Source organism: Muntiacus reevesi, chromosome 18 (assembly GCF_963930625.1).
Source record: "Muntiacus reevesi chromosome 18, mMunRee1.1, whole genome shotgun sequence".
In the NCBI taxonomy this organism is placed as follows: Eukaryota; Metazoa; Chordata; class Mammalia; order Artiodactyla; family Cervidae; genus Muntiacus; species Muntiacus reevesi.
The window spans coordinates 34,010,755-34,034,813 of NC_089266.1; the positions used below are offsets into that span (position 1 = coordinate 34,010,755).

At 41.5% G+C, this 24,059-nt stretch overlaps 1 protein-coding gene across 3 annotated transcripts in view; it reads right to left on the reverse strand.

Annotated features, from left to right (window-relative positions):
• NDEL1 (nudE neurodevelopment protein 1 like 1) overlaps positions 1 to 24,059 on the reverse strand; it is a 45,987-nt gene that overhangs the window by 18,264 nt on the left and 3,664 nt on the right. For 2 of the 3 annotated variants that reach the window (XM_065908736.1, XM_065908738.1), the window contains exons 1-5: positions 13,297 to 13,474; positions 6,633 to 6,730; positions 5,355 to 5,508; positions 4,287 to 4,435; positions 2,249 to 2,385 (exon numbers count right to left, since the gene is read on the reverse strand). In XM_065908736.1, the coding sequence (XP_065764808.1) occupies positions 2,249 to 2,385; positions 4,287 to 4,435; positions 5,355 to 5,508; positions 6,633 to 6,718 (526 nt within the window). In that variant the 5' untranslated portion in view covers positions 6,719 to 6,730; positions 13,297 to 13,474. Of the gene's footprint in view, positions 1 to 2,248; positions 2,386 to 4,286; positions 4,436 to 5,354; positions 5,509 to 6,632; positions 6,731 to 13,296; positions 13,475 to 24,059 lie in introns of those variants that run through there. The other variant, XM_065908737.1, reaches the window with a different exon arrangement.

Sequence of the window (24,059 nt, forward strand, 5' to 3'; positions counted from 1 at the left end):
GATTTGCTGTCCAATAGGCAAAGAGTTTCAATACTACAAGATGAAAAAGTTCTAGAGATCTACAAAACAATGTGAATATAGGTAACATTACTAACTTGTACCCTTAAAAATCATTAAGATGATAAATTTTATGTTACTTTTAACCACAATTGTAAATTTTAGAATAGGATAAAGTTAATATTTTATACATTTTATAAATTATGAGTTCTTCAAATGAATAAAGCCTCCCCCAAAAAAGGAAGCCATGAAGAAAATTTTTTTTTGACTGCACAGTTTGCGGGATCTTAGTGCCCTGACCTGGGATCAAACCTAGGCCCCTAGCAGTAAGACCTGAGTCCTAACCACTGGTCTGCCAGGGAATTCCTGAAAAAACAATTTTTAAAAGACCCAATAAAAACAGACAAAAAATTTTCACAAGTACCAACCAAAAAACTACAAATTAAAAGCAAGGTGATATTAGACAAGAAGTTTAAGACGGGCATGTACCCACTGCTATATTTAAAAAGGATAATCAAAAATAACCTATTGTAGAGTACATGGAACTTTGCTCAGTGTTATGTGGCAGCCTGGATGGGAGGTGGGTTTGGGGGAGGACAGATATATGTATTATATGGCTGAGTCCCTTTGCTGTTCATGTGAAACTATCACATTGTTATTTAGCTAAACCTCAGTACAAAATAAAAAGTTTAAAATAATAAATGAAATTTTAAAAACTTAAAAAAAGAAAATGTGATATTGGGAATTCCCTGGTGGTCCAGTTGTTAGGACTCCTCACTTTCGCCATCAAGGGCTGGGGTTCAATTCCTGTTGGGAAACTAAGACCACACAACCAAAAAATTTTTTAAATTTAAAAATAAATAAAAACAATATAATATCAATTTTCAAACAGGTTTTTAAATAATTTTAAAATTTATTTTTATTATTCACAATACTAACAAACAGTGTGAGGAGGACTGAGAGGACCCTCAATCACTACCAAAATGTAAAGGTACCAATTTACCTAAAAAGTAATTTAGCAGCATCTGTTACAACCATTAAAGACACTTATATTCTTTGCTATTTCTAAGAATCTAGTCTAAGAAAATCAAAGATACCCCCAAATATTATGTACAAGGACCCTATTTACAGCACTATGTATAGCAAAAATGTAAATTCCAATAACAAAGGATCCATTAAGGAGTTAAAAAAAAAAAAAAGGATAGAAAAAATATATAAAATATGGTTCAATTATATAAAGAAAAAAAAAACGGGTATGCTTATGTATAGTTATAGAAAGACTGGAAAGACACCAAACTCCTGGTGAATTCTCTCAAGATAAAGAGATAAAGAGTGACTTTTAGTTTCTTCTTTACAATGCTCTGCACTCTAACATGCATAAAAGAAAAAAAGAGGGAGGGAAGAAAATTTTAAAAGAAAGTATATATTCACTATATGTATTATACACATATATACTGCAATATACACTGAAGAATTGATGCTTTTTAACTGTGGTGTTAGAGAAGACTCTTGAGAGTCCCTTGGACAGCAAGGAGATCCAACCAGTCCAATCCTACAGGAACTCAGTCCTGAGTATTCATTGTAAGGTTAGCTCCAATACTTTGTCCGCCTGATGCAAAGAACTGACTCGCTGGAAAAGACCCTGATACTGGGAAAGATTGAAGGCAGGAGAAGAAGGGGACGAGAGAGGATGAGATGGTTGGATGGCATCACCAACTCAATGGACATGAGTTTGAGTAAGCTATGGGAGTTGGTGATCGACAGGGAGGCCTGGAGTGCAGAAGTCCATGGCGTCACGAGGAGATGGACACGACTGAGCTGAACTGAACTGATACTGCAATATGCACACATATATAATGCTATTATGTGCCTAATACAAAATTTTTTTTTCCACAAAATTATTTAGGTACAAGAAAAAGAAAAAACTCCAAATAAAACCAAGCAGTATCTGCAAAGTGATGATGATTAAGACTTTGGGAAACAGACCAGGTCTGAATCCCAACTGACAAGCTAAAAGACCTTGGACAAAACCCAAACTTGCTATGCCTCAGTTTTCTAACCTATAAAATGGGTATAATACCACCTACCTCCTAGAGTTGATGATATAGCTATTAACAGACTAAAAGTACTTGGCATAGTGTCTGACCAAAGCATGTAAATAAACAGCTTTAAAAAGTTGATCCTGAAGCAAGCTTAGCACTCTGGCTTAGGGACAGTAAGTAATAAATATTTTTTAAGTTATAAATTTTACCTCTTGCTTCATCCTTTAACCTCTGTACAGAGACCAACAAAGATTCCTTTTCATCAAGTTCACTTTCTAAAAATGCATTTCGTTCAATGGCTTGATTTAGCCTTTGTTCAAAGTCTTCCAGTGAAACTATTGTTGCCCTAAAAAAAAAAATTAGAGTCCATGAATTAAACAAATAATGTGCAACTAGCTACTACAAAAGGAAACCATCAGTTTATCTCGTGCTATTTCCTGACCTAGAAAGCCTGGCCCAGCTGAAAGAAAATGATCTCAGCCCTTCTGACCTCTGGTGCATTTACTGTCTCTATTATCACTTGGCCATTCAATATATTCTTTTCTTTTATATTCCTATCTAAATTCCTTCAAGTCTCTTAAAGGCAGGCTACTTATTATACAAGTTTTATCTCCCCACTGGATTTTAAACATGTTTCAATGAAGTTTACACATTTTCAGGAAGAAAACTGTTCAGTGGTTTCAGAGTATGTAAGAATATGTAAAAATGTACTAAGAATTTGTTTAAAACACAGTCCCAGGTCCCACTCTACCTACTTTCTTTCTATCAACCCTTTTTGACTTCCTGCATTTCTCATTTATTCAGCAAACACTGACAGGTACCTACTATGTGCCCTCTATCCACTATGTGCTATCTGCTACAGAATTAAAATTTCCTAACCTCAAGTTAGAACTCTCAATGCCATGTCCAATTTTCTGTCAACTGTCTCTCAGCTCCACTTGCTCTCCTCCAATTTTCTGCCCCAGACTTAATTCTTCACCCATTCCTGGTGGCTCAGACAGTAAAGAATTTGCCTGTAATGCAGGAGACCCAGGTTCGATCCCTGGGTTGGGAAGCTCCCCGGAGAAGGGAATGGCTACCCACTCCCGTATTCTTGCCTGGAGAATTCCATGGACAGAGGAGCCTGGTGGGCTATAGTCCATGGGGCTGCAGAATCGGACACAACTGAGCTACTAACAAGCCAAAACATCATCTGGGTTAATCCAAAATGGTCTTCACATCTTTTCTTCCCTACTTCTAATTTCTCAGTAATATCTTTCAAATCGCAATCTGGTAACACTTCTTCATTTAAAAAAACTCTTAAGAATGCCTCTTTGCTTACAGAATGACTTTCAAACATAGCCAAGCACAGGGTTCTCTGCAACCTGGCCCCAAACACCTTCCAGTCTTATCTTGTTCAGCCACACTGTCCTTACGCACTTTAGTTAAAGTAAAATATTAACACCTCATGCCCTTTTTCTGCCTCTCTGACTTCGAATCTCTCTCTTCATCAGTTAACATCTACTCCTCGCAGACCCAGCTTCCCCAGTGACCAAAGGGTAGTTGAGGAGCTTGTATGTTCTTTGTATTAATACCAGGGCTATCACATGGACTGTCCATATCTATCATGCCCAAGGGCAGTGGCAAGCTTATCTTTGTATCCTCAACGCTAGCACCATGCCAAGCATTGCAGAGTTACTCAAATATTAAGGAAAGAAATGTCAGACAATGATTGTAAAGTAATACAAATTACATTTGGGATGGTTAAGAAACAATGATAGATATATGAAATCTTGGCAAAGTAATGGCAAGCTCCTATAGGCTGTTCAGCAAAATCGTAATAAAAGCATTATTTCAAGAAAATTCATTGGTAAGTATTAAAACAGAAAAGAAGTGAAAACTTAAGGACAGATCAGTTAGGAAACAACTGCAGGATTCAGATATACAACATGAGGACCTTCAAAAAGTGTCGTAGTGTTGAGAACACAGGGAAGACGGAGGAATGAATGAGATCTTTTAAAGAAAACCCAACAGGATCCACAATGGTACATGAAAGAAGGAAAAATGGAAAGAAAAACCTGGAAGGGCATTATCTAGGGAGATAAGGATTTTTGGTAAGTTTCAACGTGATGCCTTACAGGTGACTTGAAATACCAAAAGGAGTTGTTCTGGTACTAAGATTTAGGTAACTGGTTGTATCTAAAATAACTTTTTAATCACAGATTGTCAATTTCGGTTATTCTAACAATATGCACATCATTCACTTACCTTTTTGCTCGCTCCAGGTCATCATTAGCCTGTTCCAGCTCTCTTACATACTTATGTAATTGCTCCTTAATGGCCCGAGTCTGACTTAAATCATCTTCTAATACTGAGACCTGCTTGTAGCTCTGTGCATATTGATGTTCTAGCTTCTCCTGAAGGTGTGGGTATAGAAGGAAAGAATGTGTCATTAGCATATAGTTTTCTTTAATAAAGGATGTAACCCAAACAAGAGGCAGGTTGGGGAAGGATCCAAAAAATTCACCCACAATCTGATAGTACTCTTTTCTCCTTTTTACAATGTTAAAATGACACATTCATTTCCAGTGCTTTAATTCATTTTAGTCAATCACTTCTCTTAAAGAAATTTAATAATGGTCTCTCTGAAAAGAGGTAAAGTAGTAAAATTGTGGCCTTAAAAAACTCTGGGTTCTCAGGCTGAATGCAGTCCAGGGTAAACATAAAGCAGTTGAGTGACAGGGTTCAAATTTCTTACACCTTGCCTGCCCAATCTCACCTTCTCTAAACCTACCCCCCTGCCCAGACACAGGAACACCCCAAACATTTGGCTTAGGCATGTGATGAACAACAGCAAGAAAGACTAACCTTTCTACTCCTGAAAATTCCTTGTTAGAAGGGAATTTTTAAAAATAAAACTCCAAAACTAAAGTGACCATAAACCATAATGAAATAAATGTATGTGTCTTACAAAGATAATTTTAAAGTACTACAGAATGAGGCACGTTATCATAGCAAATAATCAGGCAGCCTTTTTTTTCTAGGCAGTTTTTGAAAATTATAGAACTACAACATAGTATTATAGAGCTAGGAACATTATAGCTAAAAAAATTGACAGCTACAGGGTTTTGAAGTGAACTTCTGAACTCTAAAACACCTCTGCCTTGGTTCCATGAAAACAAACAGTTTATGTCAAAAATTCATTTTAGGCCTTTTTACATTTTTATGTTGCCTGCTGCTCTTAAGCTCTACCTGTAAGAATGTACAGGTAAAACTAATGTAAGAACTTTAACAAAGCCCAGCCAAAGAGACACCAGCTTATACTGCCACAATTACCTTCAATGCTTCTACTTCGTACTTCAGTCTTTGGTTATCAGCTTGCAAGTCTCTATTTCTTTGTTCAGCCTGTACTAATTGTGCCTCCAACTCTGCCTCTAATTCTCTGCTTCCTTCCTGGAATTCAACTAGCTCATCCCGAGCTTCCTGGAAGCTAATCAGAAACAAAGTGGGAAAGATCAGTTATAGTAGAAACCGTAAGGATCATCCTGAAGATGATTATGTACCAATCCAAAAATTTTCACCTGAGTTTTATGCTACCATAAAATATACTAAACAGTAAAGGCAATCTATTTTGCACCTCTTACTCTATATATTCAGGGTTCAATGAAAGTAAGCTAAAAGCGGCAAAAGGATTCACGTTTTATACACTCACCCCTTTCTTATTTAACATATTGACAAAGAAGCACATATCACTATCCACAAATCAGTTTTAACATTTAGATGTTTTTTTCCAATATAATTGGTTTCCTCTGTAATTCTATTTAATTTATGCATTAAAAATGTTATTCTGAGAAGGGTTCCTTAGATTTTCCCAGATTTTGAAGGTATCTATGGCACAAAAAAAAAGAACTATGAACTCTTGCCATAGACACACCTTCCATATAACTAGCATGATACAATAACTGGCTTCAGCAACAACAATGAAATAGCAATAAAAGGTTTAGTAAGTCTTAGTAAACTGCTAACCAAAGTAGGAAGATGTATATATATGTTTTAAAAAGATTTTATTTTAAAAAGAAATTTAAGTTTTCTACTTAAAAGGTTACCTAGAAGTTCTCTCAAGTAACTGAAATAATTGAGATTTTCTAAAATACTCCATATACCCCAAAGCTCTTTGTCCCTCCCTCAAAGCTTTGTTGGCTCCAGACACTGATAACGCCTGCCTAAAAAGAGTCTGCCCTATGGAGTCCCAAAGAGCTTATTACAATCTCCAAAAGACCAAAATGAGGAGGCACAATTAGTGCACACCCAGCAAGCCAAAGATAGCCAAGAGCAGAAATAGGCTTTCTAAAAGGAAGTAAGCTACCAGAAGAAATCATAAATGACACTATTTTCTTACTATTTTAATAATTCAAGTAATGTAAGGTTTTATGGCACTTTATCTTCCTTAAATACAGGCAATGTTATTTTGTTATGACTATTTCTAGAATCCCAATCCTATACTGGAAACTCTAAATTTAGCTTTGTTAAAACAAACAAAAAAAAAAGCGCAAAAAGTTAGCGATTATGTATTCCAAAGCCCTCTTCTATTTCTAGGATGCTTTCTGGCATTACCTTTGTTTATACTTCAAGGAAAGTTCCTTCCAATAAGCAGTTTCCTCCTTCAAACTTGAAAAATCTGGTATATCTTCACCATCCATGATCAAGAAAGCCTGAGAAATGTTAAAGAGGAAAATAAATTAAGATAGAACATAGGAATCTTAGTAAAAGGATAAAACCTGGGACAACACTCAATCTGCAGCATTTTGGAGGGAGCCAAACATGAAAGACTCTGAGGGGTTAACACTCTACTACAATAAACTCAGGCACATAAATCACTTGGCTGCCCCACTTGCAGGGACCACCACCATCATGGACAGGCTCAGGAGGGGAGATGAACAAGGTCATAGAAGCCAGGGGAAGCACTTTTGGTGGCAGCACTAGGCTTTGGGGTTGGCCCCACAGACCCACCTGCAGCTGGTTTACAGTTAACTGATCTTCTGGGAATCAGGTGACAGAAAACAAGCTTATTACCAGAGCTGCTATTACCTGCATGTCCTTCTCTGTAGTACTGATACAACTGCTTCAAAACACCTGCTTGAAACATTTTATGCCAGGTGACTTTGCCAGGAGATCAAGCACATTCCCAATAATTTAAATCATTACATTTCCAAAAGTTAAGTCTCAAGCTTCCTCCATTAAAGTCCACTAATCCTCGAATTTCAATGCTGTTTCATCTCGGTTCTTCTTCCAACGCATTCAGAGTGGGTGAAAAAGTATCTGTTTAGTCATTAACCTTGCATTTGGACTGACTATCTAAAGTTCCCAACTGATTTGTCAAGCCCAGTAGAATACCAAAGATGCTGGGCTTGTCCCAGATTCATGCCGAAGTGTTTCAGTCTTACTTCCACTACTTTATATTCCAGCAATACTGTTCAAAACTGCCCTAATGCACCATTCTGCTTTGGCCTGGATATTTTCCCTACCTGGAATGGCTCTCCTTCCTTGTGCATTTGGAAAGCTCCTATTTATCCTTTAAAACTCAGCTGTCATGTTTTCCAGAAAGCATTTCCTGTCCTCACCAAAATCTCCCACCATCTTGGCTACCTCTATGCATAAGATTGAATGAATACACTTAACACATAGTAATACATTTGCTTACATCTCTGTGTCCCCTGTTGGGTTGTGTATTAGTCTTACTGATTTCAACCCCAGCACACTGCCTGTACTATATCTGATACTCAATAATATTATTAAATTAAATCAAAATTAATTCAACCTAATCCAAACTGGGTAGTGAGAATTCAAGGCCAGCTTTAAAAGTAAATAAAACTTGGGAGTTGTAGAGAATGTAGAATTCACCTAGCACAACCCACTACTCATGAATGTTTAGAAAAGACACAGACAAGAGCACATATACAACTTCAACTTGAGGAGGTATACAAAAGAGAATGGCTTTTAGTTGAATAGAATTAAAATGTAACTATATACATTCAGTGTAATGCCTCTGCAGCCTACTGCAATTTTTTCAAACTGGTTTTAGTTAAGTCTTTCCTGACCACATTGTCCATTACTACTTTTGGCATGTTGGTCAATCTTCCAATTAACTTAAATAAAAGACCCTGATGTTGGGAAACATTGAGGGCAGGAGAAAAGGGCAACAGACAATGAGATGGTTGGATGACATCACTGATTCAATGGACATGAGTTTGAGCAAACTCCGGGAGACGTGAAAGACAGGGAAGCCTGGCGTGCTGCAGTCCGTGGGGTCGCAAAGAGTTTCTGAGAGGGCAGGACCTGTGTTTTACTTATAAATCCCTTCTGCATCACCAGAAACATGAAACACGGTAGAAATTCGGTATCTGTATCTGACTTACAAGCTTTTTTAATTATTCCCTCTTTGCTCCCAAAGTACTGCTTTCCTTTATTAATATTGAAATTTCTATTTCAGAAATGTAAGGGTAGTTTATTTTTACCTCATAACACACCACCAAGTATTTTACCAGGATTATAAAACCTACCATTCTGAGCTAGACAAAATTATCAGTCTGAGGCATGCCAAGCCACATTCACAGCCACTTATAAAGCTCAATACAAGCTCCACCTCACAGAACAGGGAGCTGATGGAGCTTACTGGGGAAAGCCTTAGAGATACCCTGCATACTAGCTATCTAAAATAATCATTGTGTAGCCCTTCTTTCTTTCTTTAAAAATCTTTGTTTGGGTCTTAATTGCAGCCTGCAGGATCTTCAATCTTAGTTGCAGCATGTGAGATCCAGTTCCCAACCCAGGGATCAAAACTTCTGGACCCCCTGCATTAGGAGTGCAGAGTACCAGCCTCTGGACCAACAAGGAAGTCCCTCAGCCCTAAATTCTTAAATATATATGGACAACCAAGAGTCACCCAACAAACGAGAAAAGCCAGTAGCATAAGAAAATCCAAGGACTTACGGAACCTCGAGGAAACAGATAATTCAGCAAAGAACTACTTTTTTCTCATACAACACCTCAGTAGGGTTAGAGGAGTGTTGACACAGCTACTAAAAAAGAGAGAAAACGAAGAACTGGATGGCACAGGGTGCAGGAAACAGTGGCTCCAACACAGGACTGCAAAGAAACCACCCAAGATGAAGCCTAGTCCATTGCACCCAGAGAGTCACTCAGCCCAGATGTCTTCTTAGCTTTATGTTCACTTGACAGCCATCTCAGTCCCTTAAATATTTTTGTTGTCATGATTTGGACTTTCTCTGGGTTACATATATGCCTTTCTGAAGGTGAGGAACTGCTGCTACTTCAGCATATCATTTTATTCACGGGTAGGATACTTTAAAGTTTCCAGCACTCCCTCTGTTAGTATGCAGCATTTGATTCTGGTGACCATGTGGAAGTCCCTAAGGATTACTAGATGCCTTCCTTGGCATCTAACATTTGAGTGTGTCAGTTGCTCAGTCGTGTCTTGACTCTTTTCGACCCCATGAATTGAAGCCCACCAGGCTCCTCCATCCATTGGATTTTCCAGGCAAGAATACTGGAGTGGGTTGCCATGCCCTTCTCCAAGGGATCTTCCCGACCCAGGGATCGAACTCGGATCTCCCGCATTGCAGGCTGACTCTTTACCATTTGACCCAACAGGGAAGCCCATCTAGTATTTACTTGAATGTATCTGAATATGGAGCCAACCCTTCTACAAATACGGTTAGAGTTGTTTTTATCTACAAATGTTATCATTCACATGCCCAGTTTCAGACTTTTCTGTATGAGGTTTTTGTTGTTGACCCATTTATACAGTATCAGAAGACCTACGGCATTTACTATTCTGAAGACTGTTAAGAAAGGTTCCCTGAGGAATCTCACTGTTTACACCTGTGGGTATATACTATAAGGTATCCATCTGTCCCTGGTTTTCTGGTTCTCAAATAGGGCCATATTAATACAACTACCAATTTTTTCATCAGTGTCCCCTGGCAACTCAGGTTTTAAATAGCTTTTCCTGTAAAATTTCTTTAGCATCTAGTTCTACTTCTCATATCCTCCTTGTCTAACTACTTAGCTCAAAGTCAAATGACTCTAGCAAAATTATTTTAATATGTTCTTATTCCACACAGGCTTCTGTTTTTCGGGTTTTTTTTTTTTTTTTTTTTTGGCTGAATCTTATGTGAACTGAATGTTGACTACATTTTTTCTGATTAACAGGCTACTTTTAGAACTCGCTTATTGGTCCCTCAAACAATCTACCCCAGAAGCCTTTTACTGAAGGACCAGCTTTTCCAGAACAAGCCAATTAAAAACACTTAGAAGGGTAACAGGTGGTAGGAGCAGCTCAGTCTGGACTCAACTGGACTTGCAGTTAGGAGACCAGACTCTGGAGCCAGACTGCCCAGATTTCAATCACAGTCCTCTACTCACGACCTTGAGCAAGTTACTTAACCACTCAGTGACCCATTCCCTCACCTGTAAAATGGGGATAATAATTAAAATAGGGTTGTAAAGAAGATTGAGTTAATATTTGCAAGTACTCAGTACAAGAGTCTGGTACACAGTAAACACAGCATAAATTTCATTATTCTTAAAAACTGGTCATTCACAGTTGCAGGCCTGTGAAGTATAACATAACCACAATGCTTCAGAATTTAAAATCAATGATCCCTTGTAAAGTAATTAGCCTCCAACTAATAAAAATAAATGTTAAAAAAAAAAAGATTAAAAAAAAAAATGGTTGGGGAGGGGAAAATTAAAAAAAAAAAAAAGGTAGTGCGGTATGAGCAGATAGTATAAACGATAAACAATAAAAATAATTTTTATTTGAAATAAAAAAATAAAATACAATAAAAGATTCCTTAAAATTAATCACCTCCGGAAGTTCTGTGCATATTTCAGTTACACCACCATTACTGAAAACATCTCTAAAATCTCTTTTGGAACAGCCATGAAGAGCCAGATTACAAAATAAACAGAAAACCCTTCCTTTGTGGTCACATCTCATTTCTACCGCTTCCTAATTGGTATTACCCAGCTTTATCACTCTAATTTTATTCATCAGACTTATCCTTTCCAAAAATTGGGTTTTTCACAAATAAAAATTTGCCACCACTGCAGACATTCAAAAGACTTTCTCAGGGGCTATAAAGACAATCTGTTCATTTTGCTTCAAGTTAGAGCAGGAAGATGTGTTCATTGTGTTATTTGAAACTATGTAACTAGAGATATTAGGCCACAGAAAATTAGCCAATACAGAAAACTACACTGCTACCAAAAAAATGCTTTAATGATATATTTGTAATCTCCTGAAGCTGAAATGAAGGTAGATAACTACACACTCTTCCCCACTATCCAAATCTTCTCTCAATATCCTGTCTCACAGGGATGGAGTGTGAATCCCAAAATGATGGCAACTTTTACATGGAGCGTTATCACACTGTGTGTGACCTTCAGATACCTAGCAACTGTACATAAAACTGCCTGTCTTAAATGCTACATTTACAAAGAAACTATCTTTGCACAATGCTAAGAAAATCCATTTTATATGATATCACCTCCTTGTTAATAGTTATAGAATCAACTAGTGAGACTGTTATGGAACTTACCATAGATAATGAATACTTTTTTACCAAAATTCTTCTACTCCCAAAGGTGACAATCACAGAACTTTAAACTCTGAAGTCAGTCATACTTTTGGTCCTGACTATCACAAACTTCTTTTTCTACCTCATGAAGTGCTCAGAAACTTATGTCAGAAATAATTTTAAGCTTCAGGGACCAAATTTATCCCAGCATGACTTTAGATGCAAATAAAAATAAGCTTTGGAGATGTCATGAAAGCAAGCTCAAGTTTTTACTGAGGTTTCTACTTATTTTAAGTGTTCCTCATCCAATTTCGATTTAATTTAAAAAGCCAAAACAAAACTAAAAAACAAATGCTTCCTAAGATTTCTATCTGGGCCAGGTCAACTTGCAACTAGGACTAGCCAAGGGTTTTTTGTTGTTGTTGTTGTTCCTTCTGATCTTTTCAACTTTAATAAAGATTCAGAAGAGGTATCTTAGTTCCCATTGATTCTCTTCAACACATGACCTAATGCTGCATTTTGCTTCACCAACTTCATGATTTAGCAAAGTCAGTGCCCTATTTCATAAACCGATTAAAAGCAACACAACTCATCGGACAAAATAATTAGCCAGCAAACATGAACAAGTTCCAGCATAGAATTTCTCTTATAACTAAGTAGCAGTTTTTATCCTAGGTGGGTCTGCTCAAAAATATTTGAATAAATCTACTAGCTTCTGGTATATTTTTAGCAAGCCAGATTTTCTACTTTGCTTTCTACCTGAGAAAGGTAGAAAAATTCCACTAAAAGAAACCAGAATTCCAAGCCAGGAATCGTAAATCCTGAACCACGTGAAGCCCCTCACGGGTTGGGAGAGTCCACAGTAGAAATCACTTAAGCCCCCACCCCACCAGTCCTCAATTCCCCCATCCGTCAAATGGCGATATGAGAACCAGGCACAACCACTAACTAGGTGACGAGGTTAAAAAAGGAGAGAGCAAGAGTGTTCTGTGAAGGTGCTACAGAAACGTAATGAAATTATCAGCAGTGAAAGAATCCTCAATTCCTCAGCAAAACTTAAGATTACTTTGTTGCTTACCAACCGGGGGGGGGGGGAGAAGCGAGCACAAGCAGTCCGAACCCGTCTGGTGACACTTTTCTGAACTCCAAAGGAGTGTCCGCAGTTAAAGGCGGACAGTCATGGGAATGCCACCGGAGCCCAAGGTGGGCAGCTTCCGCCCTCGACCCCCGCGGGAGAGAGGCGAGGAGAGTTCAAAATCCAACCCGGCTCCGAACCACCTTCCCAGCTGAAGGGATGGGGGAGGGGGGCGAGCTGGGCTCACCGCTGCCACCTTCAACGGAGCCGCTCCTTGCGCCACCAGCACCCGGGCCCACTGTGCCACGTCCCGGCCTCCGTCCCCGCCATCCTTCACCCCTCCCCCGGACGCGGGCACATCCTCCCGACACCGCCCGGCTCGCTTCCTTCCAGGCGCCCCCGGTGGGCCACACCTCGGACCAGGGCGTGGAAGGGGCAGTTAGAGCGGTTGGAACAGTTACCCCCGGACTGGCCGCCCCAGAACCCAGGCCTGGCCCGGCCTCGGACACAGCCTCCGGGCTGGCAGGCTCCCCGGGGACAGGCCTAGGCGTCGCCGGCTCGGCCCGGCGCCCTCCGGAGCGGCCTCGCACCGCAGACTCACCTCCAATGTGTCAAAAGCGCATGTTCGCCGCCGCTCGACCAACGTCTCCGCTCTACTGGCCAGGCCAGGCCCGCCCAGCCGTTCAGCTCCGCTCCCCTCCGCAGCCTTGAGCTCCACTCCGCGTACCTCCGCGCCCGGCACCTCCCCGACACGTCAGGGGCTGCCTGGGTGTCCGAGGCCATTCTGTGACGCACGGGGGCGGGGTTCTGAGCATGCGCGCAAGCGTGGGGGCGGCCTGGGCGGGGCTGTCGGGAGAATGGCGTCACAGGGGGCCGGGCCTGGCCCGACGCGCTGATGTCAAGCAGGCGGTGGCCTTCTGCGCAGGTGAGTTTGCGACCTTCGCGGTATCCCGGAAAGGCTCCGAGTTCGGGAAAGTGGCATCACCTTGGGTGAGAACCTGCCTCCCCGTCTTCAGCCACCAACCGAGTCCTGCAAGTGACTGTTTCAGTGTTCCCATATATAATAAGATTTCACCTCCGAGTCACCTCCACCACCCGGTAGAATACCAGGCATCCTAGTCCCCATCACTCTGACAAAGACCTGTGTTGTTTTTACAGCAATCCCGCTAGCTGAAATTTTATACTACTTCTTGTCTTCCTCCAGGAAAACGTAAGTTCCATGAGAATCGGAACCTCATTCCTTTTGTCTCCCAGAAGATAGCTTGGTGCCAGGCACAACGTGGGCGTTCAGATATTTGTTGACTGGATTCTTTGAGGGCACCAAGGAAATACACGTATTTCCACTTGTATATTTTATATACCTAAGCGTATATTTATGTAGGGGTGTGTGTGTGTGTGTGTGTGTGTGTGTGTGTGTGTGTTCATTCCCTTAGGACCTCCAACTAATGGAGTCCATTTCATTTATATATATTCCCCCCAGGAGACTTGGAAGAGAGGAGAGACGAACCAGCTCAGAAGGAGAATGATGGATATCTGCTTAGGGAGGGGAAACTTGAATAGAGCTGTTTTTAAAAACAATTTTTGGAACTTTTTGCTGTGTAATGTACAACATAATTCTCCGTGATGTCAGCGCTCTTGGGATTAGGTATATGAGGTTTTTGGACACAGTGATAGGTAAGACAGATTTCAAGGTGAGAACAAGGTGAGCCTGAGAGGTTCAGTTTTATTTTTGTGGGCATGGACATAAACAGGAACAGTGCAAGATAGATTCTAAGAGGTATCCAAGTCAGTGAAAATCAAAGAAATAATTAATGGGGTTGTGGGAAAGCTGACACCTTGAACTAGATTCTGAAAAGCTCATGATAATAATAAGACTAGTTCGCCTTTGTTGTACCATTTGTATGTACTGGGAATTGTGCTAAACGCTTGGCTTGCATAGTTTAATTCTTAACAATGACTCCATGATATAGGTACCATTATTATTTCCAGTTTACCAAGAGGAAATAGAGATTCAGCAAGATGAAATTGCCCAAGGTCACTCAGCTAGATAAAAAGAGGACTCAAGGTTCAAACCCACCTAGTCTGGATTGTCTGACTCTAGAAACCAGACTGTTAACCACCACTGTACTGCCACTAAAGAAGGGGGGTTGTTGGGACTTCCTGGCGGTTCACTGGGTAAGACCCTGCCCTTCCACTGGAGGGTTCAGTCCCTGCTCAGAGAACTAAGCTCCCACATGCCATGTGGCACAGCCAAAAAAAAAAAAAAAGAGGGCTATTAATAACTGCCATTTATTGGGCTAGAGAACTGTGCTGAAAGCTTTACATACATCTCCTCACAAGCAGCCTGTGAGACTGAAATTATTACATCCATTTTATATGTGGGAAAACTGAGACCGAGGGGAGCTTAGGTTTAAACCCAAACAGGTCTCAGTCCATGCCCAGTGACCTGGGACATTTTAGAAGCCTATGATCTCATCCTCCAGAGCACAGCCCCAGCCAGGAAAGCAGAGCCCCAGAGGTGAGTAAGCAGGGAGGCCTTCCTGCAGATCTGGTGCCAAGACAGACCAGTCCCACCCCAAGAGGAAAAAATAAAGGCTGCAACTCTGGTCCCTGGCTGAAGTCCTGGGAAACACACTGAGTCACCTAATGGCAGGCCAGGCCCTGCAGAAAGTGTTGGCATCATCTTCCAAGGCCACTGCCCCTCCTACCCAGCCTGGACCCAGATGGTAAATTTCCCCTTCCAAGATAAGGAATAATAACCAGTCTATGTCTGATTCAAAAATGCCCACTTCAGGGCTTCCCTGGTGATCCAGTGGTTAACAATCCACCTGCCAATGCAGGAGGCACAGGTCTGATCCCTGTGCTACATGCTGCAAGGCAACTTCTGAAGCCCTCATGCCCTAGAGGTGGTGCTCCACAAGAGAAGCCAAGGCAATAAGACCATGCACTGCAACTAGAGAGTAGCCCCTGCTAGCTGCAGCCAGAGAAAGCCCATGTGTAGCAATGAAAACCCAGCACAGCCAAAAATGCCTACTTCTGTGCACCTCTGTGTTCCTAACAGCACTTGACAACAGTCAAGACATGGAAACAACCTAAATGTCTATCAATAGATGAATGGATAAAGAAGGTGTGGTATATAGATATCTAGATATCTAGATATGTAGAGATAGATATCTAGATATAATCTAGATATATAGAGATATCTAGATATAGATTTATGCAGGCACACATACAATGGAATATTACTCAGCCATAAAAAAGAATGAAATAATGCCATTTGCAGCAACATGGACAGACCTAGAGATTATCATACTAAATGAAGAAAGAGACATATCATATCATTTATATCTGGAATTTGAAATATGACACAAATGAATTTATCTGCAAAACAGAAACAAACTCACAAATGTATAGAATAGACTTGTGGTTGTCAAGGGGGAGGAAAGGTGGGGGCAGGAGTTTGGGATTAGCAGATGCAAATTGCATATATATACAGAACAGATAAACAACAAAGTCCTATTGTATAACACAGAAAACTATACCCAATATCCTGTGATAAGCCATAATGGTTTCATAAAGACTATGAAACAGAATGTATGTATTATATATATATATATGTATATATATAGACAGAAATAACTGAATCACTTTTCTGTACTGCAGAAATTAATACAACATTGTCAATCAACTATACTTCAATAAAATATTTTTTTAGGGACCTCCCTAGTCGTCCAGTGGATAAGACTCTCTGTTCCCAATGCAGGGGGCCTGGGTTTGATCCCTGGTCAAGGAACTAGATCCCACATGTCACAACTGAGTTCGAATGCCACAAAAGACCTGATGCAGCCAAATATATAAATATTTTTTTAAATAACTTTTTTGAATTCCCACTTCTGGTGGGTCCCTAACCCTTGACCCAGCCAGCCATCAACAGTTCAGCCTAGGGTATCCCTGTGCCAAAGGGAAAAGAAAATTCCATTTGTTACTTTTATTGCATCTTCGGTAGCATCTTGAGCAAACGGAGCTCACCAGTTATCCAAAGCAACTCAGGCTCCCAGTCAGTGTTTCCATCAGAATTTGGCTGTTAAGTCAACAGAAAGGTAGGACATGGGTATGCTGAGAATTTGCTATGAGGGGTTTAGGTTCCAAACCTCCTTGCTGTTCTTTCCCTTCCGTGGTGTGTCTGAAAATGCAGCCTGCTTCTGCCCCTAGCTGGGGCAGGGCAGGGGGAAGGTAGGGTCCCGCCTCTGAGGGCCTTGAAAAGGGCTCTTGCAGGTGTGAAAAATGAGGACAATTTAGATTGAGCCAGCAAAAGGCCTTCCTGCCAAGGTGCTGCCAAGGTACTAGTAGCTGGAAGGAAAGCCACCCTTGTCCTCATCCAGGGGGACAAACTGATGTTGCCAGAGTCTCTTTCCCCTGTTGATGGAACCTGAGATCCTGCTGTGCCCATGAATTTCTTGGGGCTGCCCCATTTCTTCCCCAGAAGCCTACCTGAATAGCAGATTCCTTCCGTTCCAGAACTGTCTGTAGCCTCCTGAGCTTCCTGGCTTCAGAGCCTACACTCCTCTGAGCTCTGGTCTTCACTGTCAGCCCCGTCCCCAACTCCAGCCCCTTCATGGTCCCTACCCACACCCCAGAGTGATAGCCGCCTCCACGGAACAGCCTAGCACAACACTGATAATTGCTAATTGGGTTAACACCTGGCAACGCCAAGGGCTGTTAACATCACACCTACATAAACAGTGTGACTATCCCCAGACAGAAGCAATATCTGCTCATACACCTTTGCACAGACAAGGTGGCACCAGTTTTGCCTACTCCCAAACCATTCTAATGGAATGACGGGGCTAAGAAGAAAAATGGAGTTTCTCACCAGCAACCTGAGCTGATTGTCATCAGGCAATTTCAGCCAAATTCCCGTGACCAGTAAACCAATGAGTCAAAGTTACCAGGAATAAAAGACATTAATTCAACCATTAAATGAATATAATTGAGTGTGTGGCACTGTTCTAGCCCCCAGAGATACAGCAGGCAACAAAACAAGCTTAAGGAAGAGAAAGAATGGAAACCAAAAATTAAAAAACATTAGCATGTCAGGCAGTGATGAGTACTGAGGAAGAAAAAAGGAGTCAGAGCTTTTCAATATTTTATATTTAGGATGGCATTTAAGACAGCACCTGGCATGTGGTAGGTTCTTAGCATTTGTTGAAGAATAAAAAACTTGCAGTGAATAAGTTATTTTCATTGCTCTCTTCTGCTTTCTCTGTTTTTTTTTTTTCTTTCATCAGAGCACTTTTATCATTTAGAACTCTCAACTTTAAAGACTCCTCTAATAAAAAATGAACAATTAGGAATTCCCTGGTGGTCCAGTGGTTAAGACTCCACTCTTCCTCTGCTGTGGGCACAAGTTTGATCCCTGGTCGGAGAACGAAGATCCCACAAGCCATGTGGTGCAGCCAAAAATAAAAGTCCTTCCGCTCTGACTCCCTAGTTAGCCCAGTCTGATGTTATTCTCTTCTGTAAACATGTATGTGTTGATTCCACAGGTGTAAAGCTTCCATCCTACAGTTTATCTTTTTTTTTAAGGAAACTTTTTTTTCTTTTTGCCTGCCCTGGGTCTTCATTACTGCACGTGGGCTCTTCTCTAGTTTCAGTGAGCAGGGGTTATTACTCTTCGTTGTGGTGCACAGGCTTCTCATTGCTGTGGCTTCTCATTGCAGAGCACAGGCGCTAGAGCTCAAGGACTCAGGAGTTGTGGTACAGGGGCTTAGCTGCTCCCCAGCATGTGGAATCTTCCTGGATTACGGATCGAACCTGTGTCCCCTGCATTGACAGGTAGACTCTTTCCCACTGTGCCACCAGGGAACCCCCCCCCCCAATCTTTTCGATGTCATATCTTCTGCACATCCTTTAACTGACAGCATAATGCTATTTGGGGCTTTGGTAGAACCACCTGGGGTGTCGACCATAACTAATCTGGAATGTAAAGATTGCTTCTCCAGGAATCGCTTGTCTGGTGACCATTGTTTAATGATAGGGGAATGATACCTTGACCATTTATCATTACAACCTATTATGGTAAAATCATACCCCATGGGATCTCAGAGGAAATTTCACATTAGTTTTGATCTATTTCTGTATAATAACACAGGCCTTGATGTCCAGTTTGGGGGGTTGTCTTGTTTTTTTAAAGATCTTTTTTTTTTATGTGGACCATCTTTAAAGTCTTTGTTGAATGTGTTACAATATTGCTCTGTTTTACTTTTTTATTTTTTGGCCTCTGGCCTCAAGGCATATAAAATCTTCCCTCCCCAGCCAGGGATCAAACCTACATGCCCTGCGTTGGAAAGTGCAGGCTTAACCACTGGACCTCCAAGGAAATCCCTCCTCTTTGAAAATTACAACAAGGGGGTTTGGGGGCCTTTACATGAAAAAATATTTTCTCCTCAAAATTAGAAGAAAAGGCTTTACTCAGGATAGTCCTGACCACAGAGGCCAATTTTGATTCATAAATGCTTAAATGCAGAAATAAAACATCCCAGGTTTGCTATTAATCACTGTAGAAGTGTCTCTTCTATGAAAAGCAAGAGAACATCCCTTTGGAGGGGTGCAGACCAGGCAGAAGAGGTGACATTAATTAAAGTGCTGGGGGCAGGATAAGCAGGGAGCAAGGAAACCCTTTCTTCAAGCATCTTGCTGTTTCAACAACTTTCCAAAGTCTTATGTTGACAAATGGTTATTAAAACCCTGATAAAAAGATACTAGAGAAAGCAGTGTGAAAGAGGCCCCAGACACACAGAGGAGGTGATCAAAGGGTGGCAAGATCCACCCTCCACCCTTAGCCAAAGGTGCAGCCCCACCCCTTCTCAGGCTCCCCACCCTGGTGTGAGAAGCCAACCCCGCCCCACCTACGACTCGTCCCTCCCATCACCTCAGGAATTCAGGTGTTTGTTCTTCTCTGCCAAATCAGCCCCATCACAGGTGACTCTGCTTCCCTTCTCTGAGCCTCAGTTTCTTCATCTGTAGAATGTTGAACCAGATGACAGTGGTGATAGTTCCCGTGAGTCAGAACCCACCCTGTCTTCCAGGTGCCAAGCACTCTCCTGGGGGCGCTCAGACCCTCTCTCTCCTTGGCCAGTTTACCCAATGTGATGGTAGGGTCAGCCCGGTCCTAGATGGATGGGGGCCAGTGACCAAGGACATTCTCATTCCTGCCAACATCCCTTTGCTGTGCCCAGGGAATTGCTGAACCTGCAGAATAAACCGCCTTCCAGTGCATCTGATGTCTGCTGTATTTGTTTCCTGAAGCTGCTGTAACAAATTACCACAAGCTTAATGCTTAAAACAACCCACATTGATTCTTTTACGGTCCTGGAGGTCAGAGGTCCAAAGTGAGACTTTCGGGGCTAACATCAAGGTGTTGGCAGGCCTGGTCCCTTCTAGAGGATCCAGGGAGAATCAGTTCCTTGCCATTTCCAGCTTCTAGAAGCCACAGCATTCCTTAGCTTATGGCCGCATCACTCCAGCAGCTATTTCTGTTATCACAGTGCCTTACTCTGACTCCTTCCACCTCCGTCTTACAAGAACCTTTCTAATTACATTGGGCCCATCCAGATAATCCAGCCCAGTGGGAGGAAGGGGAGGAAGGGGAGGAAGTTTACTCTCTGGGGAAACTAAACCAGAGAAGCTCCAGACCTGGGACACTGGGCATACTATGCTCAGTCATGTCTGACTCTTTGTAACCCATACACTGTAGCCTGCCAGGCTCCTCTGTTCATGGGATTCTCCAGGCAAGAATCGTGGAGTGGGTAGCCATTCCCTTCTCCAGGGGATCTTCTCGATCCAGGGATGACATCTGTGTCTCGTGCATCTCCTGCACTGGCAGGCAGATTCTTTACCATTGAGCCACCTGGGAAGCCCCACTGGGCATGCCTGAGCCAGGCTAAATTAGTCCAATATAAAAGGAAGCGAGAGAGAGGGAAGGGGATTCTTCAAAGGCTGAATGTCAAATGATGAGACCCCAGCTTCCTTCCCTGATGGTCTCCCAGAATGCCAGCCTGTACCCTCTAGGCAGAAGATCAGAGACCTTTTATTTATTTATCTGGCTGTGTTGGGTCTTCATTGTGGCACCCAGATCTTTGTGGTGTCATGCTGGATCTTTCCACTGCGGCTCACAGACTCTCTAGTCATGGTGAGGGTTTAGTTGCCCCATGGCATGTGGGATTTAGCTTCCCGACCAGAGGTCAAACCCCCATCCCCTGCATTGCAAGGAGGATTTCTAACCCTGGATCACCAGTGAAGTCCCCGGAGAACTTTTCTTGACAGAATCATCTCATTTCTAAATCCTTAACTTAATCACTACCACAAAGTCCTTTTGCCATAAAAGGTAACATACTCACAGGTTCTGAAGATTAGAACCTAGACATCTTTGGGGGGCTTTTATGCTGCCTACCACATCTCATGCTCCAACTTTACCACCTTCACAATATTTACCATTTCTGCATATCCTCTTTGACTTTTTCTTTGACTCAGACCACTTTTTAAAAAACAAACTTAGGGCTTCCCTGGTGGCTCAGCTGGTAAAGAATCCACCTGCAATGTGGGAGACCTGGGTTTGATCCCTGGGTTGGGAAGATCCCTTGGAGAAGGGAACTGCTACCCACTCCAGTATTCTGGCCTGGAGAATTCCATGGACTGTATAATCTATGGGGTCGCAAAGAGTCAGTGACTTTCACTTTCACCCCAATACAAAATAAATAATGAACTTTATAAAAATAATATCTATGTAAAAAAATAATATCTATGAAATCCTAGACTTGATGGCTAGTCATATTTTCCCTACTATTTCATAAATTAATACATGACTATCAAGATGTCAAATGTTTATCTGTGCACCATATAACATCACTGTGCGTGCCACCAGTAGTACACAGACTGTCCTTTGGGGAACAAAAATCCAGCCTCCTGATTTTACAGAAGAGGGTAATTTGTCCAAGAAGTCACCAGCAACAAAGAGCAAGGCTACACCCACGACTTCTTCCTCCAGTCTCCGTGGTCATTAATCACAGCTTGAAAGGATGTCAGCTTTTTCTTAACAGCATCCCTCCCTTGGTGATTCATATCATTTAGGACTCAGTTCCCCTTCTGCTACACTCACGGATATTTTATATTTGGAAAGTGGGGTTTCCTGTTGCCTCCCCTGTGGACCAACATTCATGCATCCTACTTATCAGTGCTGAGCAGAGGGTGTTTACTCGACCTACATCTGGACGACATCCAGGTCTCAGGGAAGGATACGCTACAAAGGGAGGTCTGTGCCGGTGGTGACTTTGTACTGTGCCCCTTGGCTTGTGTCCCAGCTGCTGATTGGACTTGGAAATGGCTTTTAAGAAGACAGAGTTCCTTTCCATCCACAGGGTGTGGGATGATATAATGGCCCTCCTCTTACATAATGATTGACATGCAATAAAAATAGCTTTCGTTTATTAGATACTTCATCTGGGACAGGCCCTGTGATGAGTGGGTTACACATATCCATTCACAGCAACCGTATGAACTGAGAACACCACATCCCAGAGAGGTTGAGCAACTTGTCCAGGGTCACACAGCTAGTGTGGCAAAGTCTGTACTTCAAAAGACACAAGAGAACTTAGAAATCAACCTGAGATGAGGAATGCCAATGAGGAAACCAGAGAGGTTGAGCAACCTGCCCAAGGGCACACAGCTAGGGGCAGACTCAGGGACAGAATTTGGATCCCCAACTCTCAGGCTTGTTTTTCAGAGTCTCTCTTGTAAGCTGTTATTTCTTGGATGATTTTTTTCAGAGGCCTGCCTGATCAGTTTCTTTTTTCTCATCATTGCATACATCTCTCCTCCCTGGTGCTTTCGTCACTAGTCATTTTCTAATTGAAAGCTGTAGAGGAATCTAATGAGAATCTTACGGTGATCCTTCACCATCTGTCCCTCTGACCTACAGGAAAAAAAAAAAAAAGTGCTAGAAAATCTCCATGAGTCTGTATTCATTAATTTGGAATGAGTCATAATTTAACCAGAAAAGGATTAAAGTTTACCTTCATCCTTTCCCCACAAAAAAAGAGATTGCTAAGCAGATAGTCAGTGGAAAACAAGGTTAGGTGGCATCATGATCAAAAGAGGAACTTGTTAATGCAAATTTTAACCCAGTAAGACCCTAAATGTCCAAAGGGAACTGACTAAACCAAATGATTGTACACAGTGGAAGACTGGCTAGCCATGACTGTGTCATAGAACATTGTATAACAATATGAGGACAAATTATGATTAGTAAATCGACAGCATAAATGCAAAATAAAATGACTGCATTTTTATAAGTATATATCTATGGGGGAAAAAGACTGGAAAGATGTATTTAGTAGCTATCTCTGTGTGTGCGTGCATGCATGTGTACTAAGTCGCTTCAATCATGTCCAACTCTTTGTGACCTTGTGAACTGTAGCCTGCCAGGCTCCTCTGTCCATGGGATGCTCCAGGCAAGAGTACTGGAGTGGGTTGCCATGCGCTCCTTCAGTGGATCTTCCTGACCCAGAGATCAAACCTGTTTCTTATGTCTCCTGCATTGGCAGGTGGGCTCTTTACCACTGGCGCCACCTGGGAAGCCCCAGTAGCTATCTCTAGGTGATTTATATTTTCTTTTTTGTGTTTATCTATATCTTCCAAATTTTCTACAGTGAACACAGATTACTTTCATAATCCAAAGGAGAAAAAAATTCAAATTGCTGACATTGTCATTAAGAACTGTTGTTTTCTGAAGCCTCCATTCTGAGATTGTACATACAGAAAAATAAGGAATCAACCACAAACCTCTTTGCTGAGCTGGCCATATGCTAGCAATTTAACAATTATCCTACTCCAGTAGAAAGATGAGCAGTGAACACAAATAAGTAGTTCACTGAAAAAATACAACTGGTCAATAAACATGTGAGAAGACTATCGTTTCATTAATAACTTTTAAAATGTAAATTAAAATGACAAGGGAGATACTGTTTATTTGCTTAGCAGATTATTAGAGCTTAAAACAAATGATAGGGGAATTCCCTGGTGGTCCAGGGGTTAGGACTACAGGCTTCCACTGCAGGAGGCATAGATTCAGTCCCTGATTGGGGAACTAAGATCCTGAAGTCCAGAGGTACGGCCAAGTAAATAAATAAATGATAATACCCAGTGCTGATACAGTGTGAGGAAGTCAGCACTCTCAGACATTGCTGGTCTAAGTGAAAAACGCTATAAATCATAGCAGTTACCATGATGGATTGAATCTAAATATCTCCTCTTCCTCTTGAAACACCACAAAAAAAGGCAGGACGGAAATTTTAAAAGGCAGAAACC